General features: G+C 39.8%; 1 protein-coding gene across 1 annotated transcript in view; it reads left to right on the plus strand.

The window, feature by feature from the left end:
* Positions 1–1,037: 1,037 nt before the first annotated feature.
* Positions 1,038–16,547, plus strand: part of MXRA5 (matrix remodeling associated 5) — a 30,407-nt gene continuing 14,897 nt past the window's right edge. Inside the window, exons 1-3 of the mRNA XM_045014058.1 lie at positions 1,038–1,243; positions 14,604–14,733; positions 14,968–15,358. Coding sequence (XP_044869993.1) covers positions 1,038–1,243; positions 14,604–14,733; positions 14,968–15,358 — 727 coding nt within the window. The remainder of the gene's footprint in view (positions 1,244–14,603; positions 14,734–14,967; positions 15,359–16,547) is intronic.

Consider the following 16,547-nt stretch of genomic DNA (forward strand, 5'->3'; position numbering starts at 1 on the left):
TCAAAAGAAAATGAAATGTGTAAGGTGTTTTAACATGACAACTTTCACTAAAGAGAACACCTAAATAAGTGCATAGTTCTTACACACTTTATGAGGTGTTTTTGTTGAGAAGAGTAGCTGTCTTATTAACTTGACCACAGACACTAGAGAAACCTCTTCAGATTGATGAGTCACTTCTTTGAATTATAATGGTTTGCATATGATGTTGGTAGAAAAATGACAGTCATACTGTTTGAAGATTTAAGAAATTTGAGTTTTATACTAAGGGTAATATCTTGGTGTAGGCAATACTGGATGAGGTTTTAATATAGCTGAAATCCACAAGCCACCATAGACTTGGATGAGTGTCCTTCATTGCTAGATGAGGTGCCTTAATATGAATTTAACAGCTTAACTTCTGGAACCCACATTTAAAAATGTTGGCTTAAGTTTTATAGATGTTAAGGCCAAACTTTTCACACTTGGGAGCTTAAGCTTCCTTCTACATGCATGTTTAGGCTTCTAAAAAAGTGGCTTGGTTTTAGAAGTCCTGCTTATCCATAGCTCCCATTGAAAGTTTTGGCTTAAATGACATTGCATACCAACATCAGACAACCAGTGAGAGGTAAAGTATGACAGTCCCAGATATAACAACTCCTAGTTCTCTGTCCTAAGCTATTAGAGAATGCCGTCTCCCATAAAAATTATATGTCTAAACCAAAAGTATACAATATTTTAAAACAGAGAAAGAGAAAATTAGTATAATTATGGTGAAATAGAAATGAGGGGAAAAGTTGACTTTGAAATAGCAAATAGCTTGAAAGAAAAGCTCTTTTCACACCATATTTCACAGGCTTTGCCTAAATTGCCTATCAGATTGCATAGAAATAGATTTGTACAAAGTTTTCTTTATTTACATTTTCTCTATTGTATAGCTCAGTCAGGAAGCCTTAAGAAAAGTAGCTCCTACAGAAGCCATCATTTAAGTGATCATGCTCTACAAGTGTGTTTATGAAGATAAAAACATTTTCTTTTACAAATAAAACAGGTACAGCGAAATGAAGACAACTGACAAGATGCAAAAGAGGGCAAATTTTGGGGCACTATCCGTGGTGCTGATTGTGTCTCTGGGGCTTCCACAAATCGCTTTTGCATGTCCACGCCCATGTGCCTGTTACGTTCCCACTGAAGTTCACTGCACATTTCGATCCTTGGCAGCAGTGCCAGCAAGAATCTCTAAACATGTGGAAAGAATCAATTTGGGGTTTGTATTGCAATTTTACTGAAGAGTTTTACATTTTCTGTGTATAATCCTATATAGCTCAGCACACATGCTGCAAGGTGAAAGCATTATGTATCCTTGCTGAGCAGAATTGCAATTGTGGATGATTATTGATAACTCCTTGAGTTCAAAATGACATCAGAGTCATTGGTAATAAGGATGTTTTGGTCAAGCCTAATTTTCCAAGATCGGTTCCCATTTTTTTCAAACAAAAATTATTGTGATGGGAATTACTTTTAAATGTTATACATACATTTGAATAGCATTTTATGAACATTGGTAAGACAAATTCAATGTTTTAAAGTCTATACAAATAAATATTTTACCTGAGATTATATTTTATTAGGAATATCTGGAATAAGACATATATTAGAGAAATATTGCACCTAATAGGAAATTGATAACCGCACTGGTAGTAAAATCTTTTGCAAAATAACTTTAGAACAATACTAGAAACCCAAAAAAGTCTATAATTTATGAGTGATAGTCTGGATGTTGATACAATTGCCCTACTGAAGTTGAAAGAAAGGATCTCTTCTCATCTTAGACTAATTCTGTACATCAAATAATATTCATTTTAGAAGAGGACCTATTTTCATACTGCATCCTATTATAGTTTCATAGCTTTTTTAGTCTTTCTACTGCCCATTCTGAAATCAATGGGACTGCTCACAGAATAATGTATAACTCCCACAGTACAGGGGGGATGCCTAGTTAGGACAGCTTTATTACTCCTTTTCATTGCTCCAGTGGTGCAAAAGGCTATAGTGTTGGCCCAGATCTGGTCTGTGATTATGTCAGACCATCTGCTATTACTATAATTTGTAATGGGCCCCATTTAGAAAATAAATTGTGTGCACAAGTAAATGGGAAATAAATCTTAATTACATTAAACAGATATGGTACCCCAGGGAGTCATCTGAATTGTTGTCTCAAAGCTGTAGCCAAACAAGCTGAAATGAAGAGAGGTCGAATTCTATCCTGCCATGTGTGCACTGCTCCATTTGGCCCTAAAACTGTTGGTGAATCTTTGGTTGGAAAATGCAAAAATTATTGAATGTTCACAGGAGTCATTATTAAATAAAATTATATCCAAAAATCTATGCTACAAGAATAATAAGGTTGAAAAGTCAAGCACTCAAAATTTAGGAAGTGCCAGAGTTAAGGTTGCCTATGAAAAGTAATTTCCCACTTTCTGCATATGCATTATGATACAGTCTTTAATTATATGATTGCATTGAATTTTTTTTCCACTGAAAATTTACATAATAATTCAGTCTGAGGCAAACACCTGACATGGAAATTTTGAGCCCAAACAATTAAAATCTGGCAAAATTATAAGCATGTGAACAGCATTTTAGATGGAAATTTTTAAGCAACCTTACTACAGACATCTGTACCAGTTCTACCTATAATAACTATGTGTAGATCTGGCCCTAAAGATCTGCTCATGGAGGGCACCATCAATCTTTGGGGTTCTCCTCCTAATATGGAAAAGGAATAAAGGATTGGACATCTCCATGGCCATACTCCCAGCTTTCTTTCCCTAGACAAACGGCCAATCTGCACTATGTGGGGGGAAGTCTTACCTCCCAGTCAGAATGGTTTGGTAGGAGTTCAGGTTTAGGCCCCTCTTGCAGGTTTTACCACAGGGAGGAGAGAGATTCTCTATTATTTGGTTGGTTTACCCTTTATTTTGTGAATGAACTTAGTTTTCATGAGCCAGACATAGTAAAGACAAGCATTACTCAAGCTTTTATATACAGTTCTGTCTTAGTCCTTATTTACAGTAATTTTGTTCTACTAAGCTTTGGACTGTCTTATTCATATCTTTCAAATCATGATGCTGAGTGTATTGCTGTTGTTTTTAGAATTAGGTAAAAGTTTTCGGCTAAAACATTTTCAGTGAAAAATGCAGATTCAGCTATACCGATTCATTTTGTGAATTTCTGTCAATTTTGCCAATTTATTTCGGTCAGAAAAAAATGTGAAACAATCAAAACATTTAATTTTGGTATTTTCAGAACAAAATGTTTTGATTTTTCAGTTTGAAATGACTTTTCATTGAAAAAGTCCTTTACGTTTATTTTTTAAAAATCCAATAAAAACTTTTTTAAATGGACAAAATTAAAATGACTTTGTTGAAACAAAACATTGAATTAAACTTGAAACTATTTTTTTTTCAATTTTAAGAATTGCCAGTGAACTGCAAAATCTGTTATTTGGACAGCTCTAGTTATTAATTATGATTATTGGGCCAGATCCTCAGCTGACCATCAGAAATTAACATAGCTGTGCTGAATTAGACCAGCTGATTATCTGGACTACTGTTTTTCAGTGATAATGGTGTTCAGGCTTTTTGTTGTGCATAGATGGGAACTAGGATGAAAACGCTAATGTTGTGTCTACACAGGAGTTTAATCTAAAGCTTTTTGATGCGGGTCAGGTAACTCACAGTACACAAGTCTCACCAATAGCATGCGCACACAATGCCTGCTCCATTTTCATTTCACATCAAATGAACACATTGCAGTTTGCTGCCAACTGAGGCTGTAGCATTCTCCAAGGATATCCCATGGTCCTTCGCTTTGCTGCTGAGCCGGGTGCATTCTGGGATTATCTTTGCTGTGAATTCTGAGACGTCAGATAGGTTCAGTTTTTTTGGGTTTTTTTCAATCAAGTTTCCACTGTCTCAACCCCATGCTTCCTTTCTGGGCTGGTTTGCACCATTTTCGAATTCCTGTTGGCCATATGGCCCCAACAATGCTCTGTGCTGCTATGGTGACATGTGAATATGTGCAGGCTGCTTGGGCTGTATTAAAGCTCTCAGAGCTGGAAAAATTTGGCATTCGACTTTGCCTGTTGCACCAATGAGCTGCGGGACCAGGACAGTATTCGATAGCAGTAGCAGCAGCTTCTCTGGCATCAGGAGGGAGGAGGAAGAACAGGAAGATGCCAAGCTCTTGGAACAAGAGGCCTGGTCCTGGATCACCTACACATCATTCAGTGCTGTCTCTGGGCTCAGGAAACCAGCGTGGATTGGTGGGAGAGGAGCGTTCTACAGAGCTAGTATGATCAGCAATGGTCAGAGAACTTCAAGATGGGGAGAGCTACCTTTTTTGAGATCTGTGGAGAACTACCTTCAGAGATTCAGCAACAGCATATCAACATGTGAAGCCTCAGACCTGTGGACAAATGGGTCACTATTGCCATCTGGAAGCTGACCACCCTAGAAGGTTCTTGGTCTGTAGCCATCCAACTTGGCATAGGACGATCATCTGTTGGGGCCATTCTCCTAAAGGTCTCGTATGGCTTTGATAAGGTGCTGTCTAATTAGGTCATGAAACTGGGTAACACCTAGGAAATTATTGATGGCTTTGCATGCATGAAGTTCCCAAAGTGTATTGGGGCAATTGATGGAACCCATATGCCTATCATTCCCCATGCCCCCGGGCACAGAAGGTATAAACAGAAAGGGGTATTTCTTCATAGTGCTCCAAGGACTGGTGGACCACTGTGGCAGGTTTATAGACAAAATTGCAGAGTGGTCTGGCAGGGTCCATGATGGTAAGGTCTTTCAGAACTCAGTACTACTTAAACTATGGAGAAAGGACTGTTTGTCCCCAGAAGCACGGTGACCATTAATGGGGTGGAGGTTTGTCAGGTTATTCTGGGCTTATTCGCTAGTGCCCTGGCTACTGGTGCAATTCACAGGTCACTTGGACAGAAGGAAGGAACATTTGTAACTATCACCTGAGTAGCTGCAGAATGGTAGTTGAGTGTGCATCTGGCCGTTTGAAAGACAGATAGGACTGTTTACGGAATAGGTTGGAAACAGCAGGAAAAAATGCTCCAGCCATTCTAACAGCATGTTGTATTTTGCACAATATTTATGAGAGCAAGAGAGGAAGCTTTACTGAAGGGTGGGAGGCTGAGGTGGGAAACTTGCTCGGAGGTTTGAGCAGACCTCAAGGAGTTCCACAGAGTTCCACAAACATGCCGGGGGCACGCTGCTAGGGATGTCTATTGTTCATATATTGAGCCTCCTGCCTGAACATGTTAGCCCATGGAGGGTGTGGGGATGCTGAGTGGGGGATTGTGTGTGGGTGGTTGAAGTTCCACATTCCATTGTGCTATTGTAAAATGCTATGAACTATTTCAGCTTTGTTTAATGGATTTTCTGTATTAAATGCAATCATGACTCTTGGATTTATTGTAAGCAGTTTTATTATGAAATAACAATAAAATAGTTAAGTTTTAATGAAAACAATGGAATAATAATATCTTTGTATTTGGAAAAACATTTAACCAATCTTTATAAATAACCAGCTATATGCAAACCTTTAATTACTGCAGCAGTATAAACAAAACTCAAAGTAGTACAGTTTTGTGGAGGGCAGGAAGGCCATAAAGTTAGACACATGTATAAGCTTTTTTTCTGGCTCTTCTTGTCCTCAGGGGTTCTGGGTTGAATGCCACAGCTCAAAATTCTCAGGGCTCAAAAGAGCTTGAGTTCGGGTGAAGTGTGCTTGGTGCCCAAAGGCTGAATCTAAGAGGTTTATGGGAGCCGCTGGGAGTACTGCTGCTGGGATGCAGAGATTAGGAGTTGCCGCTGGTCCCCATAACCAGCATTGTCCAGGGGCAGAGTCCCAAATTATGGGATTGCAGGCCTAGCACGACCATGTTTTGCAGGAGGGCATTCTGGCTCAGGACAGCGTCCATGAAATGCCTGTGCATCTCTCTGTCTTTTTCCATGCTTTTCTTTACCATGGTGATGCTGTCTTTGGCCACACCCACTCTTTCCCTGGCAACTGTGACACTGTCCTTGGCTATTGCCATGATCTCCTAGGAAAGCTGCATTTATTTCTTCCACTGGGTCCTCCTGTACAGCCTCCACCTCTCAGCCAGCCTAGTTTTCCTTTCACTCTGCCGTGTGATCTGCAAACGTCTCATTCAGAGTCTTCCTTCCGTCCCTTCTCCTCCCTTCAGGCTGGCCAGTCTGTCAGCAGTAAAGGGCTGGCCCTTGGTGGTCTGGCTGTTGCAGGTACTGTGGCTATGGGAGCAGGAAGAAAATAACAGTGGTTTGTTCATATTCCAGACAAGTTATGATTTTTTTTTTAGTATGTATATGTGACTTTACCTCCACTTTTTGGGGAACCTCAGAGAAGGTAGATTGCTGGGTGCATTTGGATTTCAGTCTAGTGTATCTGCATTCATCTGCTGGTAGGGGTCAGGTTGAGTGGTTAGAGCTATGTTACAGGTTTGTTTTTGCAGTTTTGTTGGTGCACTGGAGTGCTTCTGTGGCATCAAAGATATTGTAAAAAGAGGCATGCATGGGGGGGTGCTGGGGAGTAATCCCCTCTACATCCCCTTGAGGCTGTCCCATTTGTCACTGAGTATGCTGAGGCAGGCCACTAGGAGACTGAGAATGGTCTTACTAAGAAAGGCAAATGATACACCAGCAAGATCTGCTGTGAAGTTATTCACCAGGATTGTCCCCCCAGAAGCTCTGCAAGAGTGGAAGGGACTTGCAAGCTCTATCAGGGGGCATGGGTGTGTGGCTATTTCTTATAATGTGCTAAACAAAATGGAACAATTTCTCAGTCTTAAGTTCTGCTACAGCTCCCCTGCAGAGAGGGGAAAGTGTAGAGAAAATTAAATAAGGTCCTGCAATGATTGCCAGCTAGAAAGCAGCAGGGTATGAGGAATTTGTACCTCAGCAAGGAGCAGTATTGTTTGTGCTTTGACCAGGTCCACAGCGTACCCTCATACTTCATGTAAACTATGAAAACTAACCACATTTCTTTTCTTGTAAGCCCTGTCTCAATAAACAGTTGAATTTTTGCACAAATGAATGCTTTCGGTATTCAAATCTGCTGTGGGGTAGGGGCAGGTGGGAGATGGGGAACTGTTTGTGACTGTGCCATGCTGGCGGGCACTGTTTTGAAGCAGCAAAAGGAGGGGGTGGGAGGAGGATGGTGGGGGGGACTCCTAGCTCACATTCACCACCAATAATCAATAATAAATTGTAAAGATAGGTACTTACATTCTGCAATTCCCTATGGGAGATCTGACTCTTTGGTCCGAGCCTGGGTTTCTGGTGGGGACTCAGGATCAGCTGATACAGGGCAGGAATCAGAGTCCCCTCTAGCAGGGCAGGACTTATGCTGGCTTTCCAGCTGGCCATCCTCAGGTTCCTGAATCCCCCAAAGATCCTGCCACACAGAGGGCAGCTCCTCTGCTGTTCATCCCCTGATGGGCTGAGCCAGTCATCCTAGACTGAGAGGGTAGGGAGTGCAGGAAGCAGGCTCAAATAGTTCTGGGATGGGTTGTACTATCATTATATCATTGTGTAGAATCTTGTCCAGTTCATCAAAAAAATTCACAGGTTACATGTCTCCTGCCAGATGCCTCCTTTTATCCCTTGTTTCAGTGTAGTTTCTCCTGAGTTGCTTGTTCTTTATCTGGCACTGGCCATGATCCCTCACAGAGATCTGCTTTGCAATGTCCAAAAAAGGGTCCTTATTCCTGTGGCCACAAGAGCTTCCCAAACCAAATCTTCTCCCCAGATGGTGATGAGATCCAGCGGCTCAACATGGCTCCAGGTAGCTGTGCAATGCATGTTGTGGGGCTTCTGGTGTGCTATTGTGGTTGTATCAGATGGGATCCACGAGCAAATGGGCAAAATCTGGCTCTGTGCCACCTTTTAAAGGAAAGAAGGGAAGGATCATCCTGGAAACTTGACACCAGGGTTGGGAGAGCACACAAGTAAATGAAAAGAACAGTAATGATGGACCTACAAACAGGGGCGGCTCTAGGCATTTTGCCGCCCCAAGCACAGCAGGCAGGCTGCCTTCGGCGGCTTGCCTGCAGAGGGTCCGCTGGTCCCGCGGCTTCGGTCCGCTGAAGCCATGAGACCAGCGGACCCTCCGCAGGCAAGCCGCCGAAGGCAGCCTGCCTGCCGCCCTCACGGCGACTGGCAGAGCGCCCCCAGTGGCTTGCTGCCCCAAGCACGCACTTGGCATGCTGGGGCCTGGAGCCGCCCCTGCCTACAAAGCACTGTGGAATAGCTGTTGGCAACATGCAAAAAGTGGTGCACAGCAATTGTGTGAACACAAACAAAAGACAGAACTAATTACATTCAAAGTCAACCACTTTGTAGAAGGACTCCAGAGTTCCCAATAAATGCAGGGTTAGTGTGCACTGATAGGTGCATTCAAAACGAATTAATTTGATTTGATCTGGTTTAAAATGCCTATGTAGACAAGCCCAACATTTGTGGTCTAATCCCAAAGCTCCAGGCCTACACCCTCACCTCATTTAAAAACCTCTTGATTTTTAGATGAGACGAGAGAGAGGTAGGATGCATGGGTAAAATCCTGTCCCTATTTAAATTAATGGCAAAACTCCCTTTGACTTCAATGGGGTCAGGATTTCACACCATGTATTTTTAAGACACACAAGCCAGCACTATTTCTTGGTTTCCCAGTTCTTTTATCTTATCTCTGTTTCAGTCTTTAAGATGTAATACATCTTTCCTCTCCTTCCCCCTAGCCCACGCTTTTACTTGTATAGCCATGAGCGCATCATTGGCCCTTAACAAATAGTAATTAAAACAAGACCCTATAGTCTATTCTGCGATTTATAGCTGTGACTAAGGGGGGACTGAATGGAGTGTAAATCAGTTCTCCAGAATTGAGAACTGAGGTTGGTCTACCTAGTCTCTTTCTTTTAGAGCCCCATCCCCTCCTCTCAGTGAAGTTAGCAGGAGTAAGATTAGTTCCTTCATTTCTTGCATCCATATCCTGCAGTCATTGTACAGGCACTATTCTCATTTGTTTCATTAGACGTTTTACCTATAGGATCAAGTATTTCGCTGCTGCATTTCCTCCCCTTTCCCCTTCATTCCCTCAGACACCTAAAGTAACAATTAGACATCACTGTAGTGCATGGCAGAATTTTATCTTAAAAATAGCTGATTACTTTAAGTCATGGCACAGACAGTATTTGAAACTACAGCTGTATTCTTTCAATTCACATTCTTTTCTCTTGCTTTGCTCTAACGCAGTAAAAGTAGGAGGAGGTTTTCAGAATTTGTGTATATTTTATGACTCAAAGAATGAAACTGTCTCTGATATGTTTCTTCTGCAGCAAATATTTGTTGCTAAAGGTAAAGTAACTGTAAGGCTTAACGTAACTATAAATATATCTAGGGTTCCAAGCGTCAGTGCTTGGCTTCTCTTTTACGTTGCATTTCTGTTAATCTGACCTGGAAGAAGGGCTAAACTATACGTTAATTATATTTTCAGATACTATAAAATTGTTATTGGCTGCAGATACTAGTGAGGACAGAAAATTGACACAGAGGCCTTGAACTTGATCCAGATCAACTGAAGTCAGTGGAAAGATTTTTTCAGTCTCAGCTGAGCGGGTCAGAAAACAGAATTTCCATGCTGCCAGAAATTCTGACATTTCAAAATTTTTCATCCTAGATTGGGATTAAAAGTCAAAATCTTGAAATACTTCAGGGGACAGAAATTCCAAAATATTTTGATTCAGAAACATAGTTTAGAAATTTTTCATAAAAAATTTCATTGTGTTCCCACAAAACCTTTAGATTTCAACAAAGTGGCATTTTCCAATGGAAAACTGTTCCATCAATTTTTTTTTACCAGTTCTAGTCTTAATGGGAGTTGGATTTCCCCTATGTAGGTTAGAAACAGGGGAACAAATAGTAATTGTGAGGTTAATAACTGGAATACAGTAGTGTAAATGAGATCTAAGAATCAAAGTGAGTAGCACATTGGATATAAGGATACTGTACAACATGATGGCAAGAACAGCCAATGTGCTTTTTGACTACATGCAGAAAAGTGTCATAGCATGGATCAGTCAGGCCCTCACCTTTTTCTATATGGCACAGGTGAGACAATGCTTGGAGTACTGTGTACATTTCTGAGTACATCAGAAAACTAAAACTTATTCAGAGAAGAGCAACAAAAATTATATGAGGCTAGAGAGACTGATTTAAATGAATGATGTAAAGTGCTAAACATTATTAACCAGATGCTCAGCTAATATAATTTTGTGTAACTCTGTTGTAGACAATGGAGTTATACCAATTTTCACCCGCATCTTGACCAAGTGACTATCAAGGCGGCAGATATTTGATAATGGTTGTGGCTATACCATAGCTCTGGTAGCCATATCCAGTCAATGGATAACAACTTCTTATTTCCTAGCCTTTCAGAGCTACCCTACAGCTGCCCTCTACCACCCGAGGGTTTCTATGCATAAAGAAAATCCTCTGGGAGACATTTAAGTCAAAGTTATGACTGTTTGCAGTACTGAAGCAGCCCAAATTAGTCAAAGAGTACCAGAGAATCATGTTAATTGAAAGAGGTACACAAATCAGCTAAAGGGTTCTAATTTTTCTGGGGGCTGAATTATTCCCTGCAAACAGGATTCTTTAAGTATGTCTTTCCACCATGTATAGGAGCTCATACAATGGGCCACATTCACCTTCAGGGTTTGATTGTTTTGTGCTGCTCTGGTGAAGCAAAGTAATCATAAACCCGACTGAACCTGATGATTTAGAGGGGTTTACTATGGTTTGGCATTGTCAGTTTGACACCCATGAATCTGACTAAATATTTTTTAAAAAATGAATTATGATCCTGATTCTGCACCTGTTATGTTGGGTTTATGACATTGTAACTCTGAATTACAATGGTGTAAAAATTACATAAGGGATTGGAGAATTGGACCCAGTAACTCCATTTATACTGGTGTGCCTGTCTCCCTCCAAACAGAATATTTATTTTAGTTTCTGCTTGCTGTTCTTTCCATCTGATGGCATGTATTCAGTTAGAATAGAAAAAGGTCAGCCACATATATTTCACCTCTCAATTACAGTATTTTCCACCTCCCTTTAATATATTTGATTTAGACTCCTAGATACTCATTCCAAGTTGAGTATCAAAGGGGTAGCCATGTTAGTCTGGATCTGTAAAAAGCAACAAAGACTCCTGTGGCACCTTAAAGACTAACAGACATATTGGAGCATGAGCTTTTGTGGGTGAATGCCCACTTCGTCAGACGTCTGACAAAATGGGCATTCACCCACGAAAGCTTATGCTCCAATACATCTGTTAGTCTTTAAGGTGCCACAGGACTCTTTGTTGCTTATTCCAAGTTGAGAATGACTATATGTATATTTAAGGTAAATATGTACTTCCTCTCTTTCCGTGTCTGTCTTTCTCCTCTTCTGTCTGGTCTGTGTCCAGCCCTGCCATTCTCTCTGTCTCTCCTCTACTATTCCCATCTAATTTCACTCCTAATTTTTTCTTTCTTGTCTTTCTTATTTTTACTATTATTCTGTACTTTAGAAGTAGTGGAACTGTAGAGCCATATTCCTATGTAGAGATGTTCTTTACCTCTCACACTAGCTACGGAGCGAAAATTATCTCATAATCTTACTCAGTTTCACTGCACTCAGCAAGAATAATATAAATCAAGTCTAGTTGTATAGACATAAAACATTTATTTTCTTGGGAGTTTTCAATGTCACTAATGGCAAGTTTCCTTGCTCGCAGTAAAGGCAAGGAGGATTTGGTAGAATTTCTGCAGTTACAGTCACAGAGACACTGAAGGTTGAAATGTTGCTGGGGACCCCTTAATGAACTTCCTAGCCTAAACTCCTTATATCATCCATAATCTATAGTAACTTCCTTCTCTCCAGCCTTCCTGTTTATTTCTCCCTCTTCAAACTGCCCAATATCCTGCAAATAAACATTTTTCCCACCACTCTGACTACATCATCCCTATTTCTACTGCTTCCCTCCACCGCCTCTTTCACTCAGTCACTCACTCTCTCACACACACTTCTGCATCAACTCTGAACATCTAATCCTTATTTTCAAGGTGCCACATGAGTCTGACTCAACCTATATCTCACCTTTGTCTCTACCTAGTCCCCACAATGTGATCTGTGATCTGTCAACTCTTCTCACTTTGATACTTTTCCTTTTTTCACTCATGCCTTTCTGCCTTTTTCCTATGCCCAGAATGACCTTCCGCTTTAACTGTCAGTGTGAGGTATTGTGGGATGGCTTCTGAAAGGCAGCTGCAGTCAATGTAAACAACACAGTGTCTACACTGACACTGTGTCAACCTAACTACATCAACCCAACCGCTACGCCTCTTGAGGAGGTGAAGTTATTCAGTTAGTATAGTAGGTGAGTTACATCAGTGGAAGGTACATTTTTAGTTAAACTAATCTATAGTTTAGACCAGGCCTTATTCTCAAATGCAATTGTCTGGACTTTCAAAATGCATGCACAACATATGGTCCCAATCTCTGTATTTTTTCAATTCTCATCCCTTTCCTTCTCCTTACTTCTCAGCATGTTTGTCCAATTTTAAGTTCTCCAGAGCAGGGATCATATCTTTTTATTTCTATAAACTTCTATGTAAAACCCTGGTGCTAGACAAATGTTTAATAATAATATGATCCATCTGCTCATTGTAATGGCATTTTCTATTAAAAACTGTTAAAGGCACACCGAGCTAAATTTTTCATCATTGTCCTCGAAATTGAGCTTGCAGACAGTGCACCCATTAAAACAGTGAATTGTACATGCAGAGTCCGTATGTACAAGCACAAAATAGTTAAGTATATGTGCAAAAGGGTACTTGGGTAAACAAATATACATTTGTGTAAGCAGTTATTTGTTTCATGCCCACAGAATGTGTTTCTCTTGCATTACTAGCTATTTGTGCACGCACTTTTTGTGGGCAAAACTCAGGCACTCCTGGCTGAAAATTTGGCCCTATAGATCAAGAATACATTTTTCAAAAGCACTTATGTGACTTATGAGGCCCAAGATCCATTTTCAAAAGTGTTTTAGGTACTTGAGTCATATTTTTAATCTGGACATTGATTTCAGTGGCAGTTAGGCAACTCAATTTCTTTAGGTGCTTTTCAAAATCCCACATGGACACCTATCTGCATCTTTAGGCACCTAAACACCTTTAAAAGTTGAGCCCTAAGTCATCGTTGAAAAATGGAACATTATAATCCATTTAGTCATTTCTGAAAACGTTAACCCAGCAGATAAGTTTTTCTTATAAAAGTGACTTATTTAATGATGGTAGCATTACACTGGTCTTTGCTATACTTTAAAGTTAGCTTTTCATTAGTGCAAATAGTGTTTGTGCTAGGGAGTAAAGTTTATGCATGTTTGCTGTTGCATGTGTTTTCAGACTGGAAAATTTTCTTCATAAGTATCATTAAAACAATAGATTTAGGAAGAAAACATTTTCCAAATGGAAATGGATGATTTTGAACTCAAGAAATAGAAGGTACAAAACAGATAATTAATTTGCCACCTATAAAAGGACTAAAAATGTCTTTTAAAAAAGCCTGAAATCTTTAGCAAATTCATCAAGACCATACATCTCAGTATCTAAATGTATCTCCTCCATGCTCCTGATATTCTGCTTTTCCTGAAAAATAATGTATTACAGCAATATAAAGAATGAAAAATCCAATTTTAAAACTTGGGTGCCTAATTTAGATTTCCTGGTGCTCAGGTCAGCACTGGATATTCCTGCATTTGTGTGCCCAAATGCAGAACTGAGTATCCTAATTTAAAGCACCCAAGTTGGCAAATGGAACCTGATGTGTCATTCAAAAAGCTGAAATGAGTTGTTTTCAAATAGCAAATTCCGTCTCCCTTACTTCTCAAAAGAAAGCTCAAAAAATTTTGCAACTGGAAGATGAGTATCTGGATTTTATGTCAGTAGTTAAATATCCAGTAACATGTGGTAACAGTAGGGCAAGCAGTTGAGCTAGTAACTGTGGTTTTTTGATTCAGGAACTGCTTGGCAAATGTCTGTTTTCAAATAGTCCGCTTCACAAAGCTTCATTTGTTTAGTGTTAGTGGCTTTGTTGGCAATCCTGCTATTGGCAATACTGCAGTAGTTTGCCAGTCTCCATGCTATCATAGGCTGGCAACATGCCATTAACGTATACCATTCCCATAATGAGAATTCCATGGAAAAATATACTGACATCTCTTAGAATTTAAACTCCCGTTTGCTTTTACTTTAAATTATGGCTAAACTAGCACAAACTGAGTTTAACAAAACATAATGTAAATATGGGCTAAGTATACTTGGCCTTATAAAAATGTTTACTGAAACATTTGGTCCTTTAACTGCATATTTTAGGATGCATCCAATGTTTCCTAGAAAGTCAGGTTCTATTAATTTAGCCTTAGCAATCCATGAGTCTGTCATGCCTGAAATATAACTGAATATGTTGTGTTTTTTCCCCCAGGTTTAATAGCATACAGTCCATATCTGAAAACTCATTTTCAGGACTTACAAAACTGGAATTGCTCATGATTCATGGAAATGACATCCAAAATATACCCAATGGGGCTTTAAAAGATCTCATGTCTTTACAGGTAATACTAAGGTGTTTCTAAATATAATAAATTACAAGTTATACAATGATAAAAGACTGAAATAAGTAGGTTCCTTTAATGCTTCATTTATTGTCCAATAGGTTATCCATTTTTGTTCCAAATATATTGAAAACTTTTGAATTACAATAATATCATGATTAATAATGTCCATTAATGGCTGATGTTATTCTGTTACTCTGCTCTCTGTTTCACTATTAGGTATTTCTTTTTTAGGTATTCAAAATTAGCTACAACAAGCTGAATGTTCTAACAGGCCAAACTTTCCAAGGACTTTCAAGCTTAATGAGATTGCACATGGACCACAACAGAATTGAATTCATCCACCCAAATGCTTTTAATGGGTTAACTTCTCTGAGATTGCTCCATTTGGAAGGAAACTTACTCCAGCAGCTTCATCCCAACACATTTTCAACATTTACATTCCTGGATTATTTCAGACTGTCAACAGTAAAACACCTCTATCTGTCTGAAAATATCATTAGGACACTGCCTGCAGGGATGTTTCAAGGAATGCCACTCCTGGAGAATCTTTACCTTCATGGGAATCCCTGGTCCTGTGACTGCAGCTTGAAATGGCTCCTGGAATGGGATAAGAAGTCTGGAGGTGAGAAAAGATCAATGATTATTCTATTCATTATAGTGACAACATTCCAGTAATATGCTCTTCTTCTGCTGGGCACATGAAACCATTGGTTATTCTCTTGGCTGTACTGCTTATATATTGTGACTTCCTGAGGACTGCTCTATTTTTTCCACTATCTCGCAAACAAGAAACATTCCAAAAAGTAATGTGAAGGAGAAGTAATTATGAATCTCAGGCAAAAAATCTGTGTTTATGCATGAGGGAATCATGGTCACAACTGAGTTAAAAAGCATGATTTCTAAAAATTGTAACTGGAATTAAAAGGTGGTAGAGCACACTATTAATAGAGAAACAAGATCTATCCATGGTGCAGGAGCCAAGGAGCTGGCTTTGTTGCAACGAATTCAGCTGCAGTTAACATAGAGGAAATTAAAGGCCATTTCCGAGAATGGATTGGGAGGACAGTCACACCCAGGCAAACCTCATCTCAGGGAAGAAGAAAAGAAGCCCAGAAGTTGGAAGTCTTATGAGGAGGATCAAGAAGGCTGCAGCAGTGGGAAGGGTCAGCTAGGTCAGGGACTCACATAAGTGTGGGACTGGGGTTATACCAACATGAAAAAGAACAGGTAGAGGACTCATAGGAGACTATAAGAGTTGCTGTAGCTGACTGGGCATCAAGAAGGGACTGTTTTTCTTAGGAAAGTTGATGCAACAGAAGAGGTTTGGGCAGGGTTAGTGACAAGGTGTGAGGGCTGCTTTCATTGAGGTGACTCAAAAGATTTATAGCCCTTGGGAGCAGGTTGAGCAGATGTAATCAATCACAGCAGATTCTGGTGGCTTAGATTTCCTCATACAGTGTGTGGCTTGTAGCACTTTGTTGAGGGTCACATTGTTACAGATCTTTGTGTTGTAGAACTTTATTATTTTGGACTTGTGAGGGAGGGATATCTAACAGGACTAAAATGATTTTATCTTTAGCTTTGTATTTAGATAGTTTGCCTTCTAATAGTCTGATTACTTGTCCTTAACACACATCAGTAGATGTGTCAAATTATTTTAAATTGTCCCATTTCACCTGATAGATATTAGCACATGCACTAATTTAGGCTCAACCACTGTGTTAAGCACTCTTTTCTTACACAGTAATAGTTTGCCACAGTTTTTATTCGATTAGCTTTGTTTTCTAAATCAGCATTCTAGTGCTGGGAAT

The sequence above is a fragment of the Mauremys mutica genome, chromosome 1, assembly GCF_020497125.1.
Source record: "Mauremys mutica isolate MM-2020 ecotype Southern chromosome 1, ASM2049712v1, whole genome shotgun sequence".
Taxonomy (NCBI): domain Eukaryota; kingdom Metazoa; phylum Chordata; order Testudines; family Geoemydidae; genus Mauremys; species Mauremys mutica.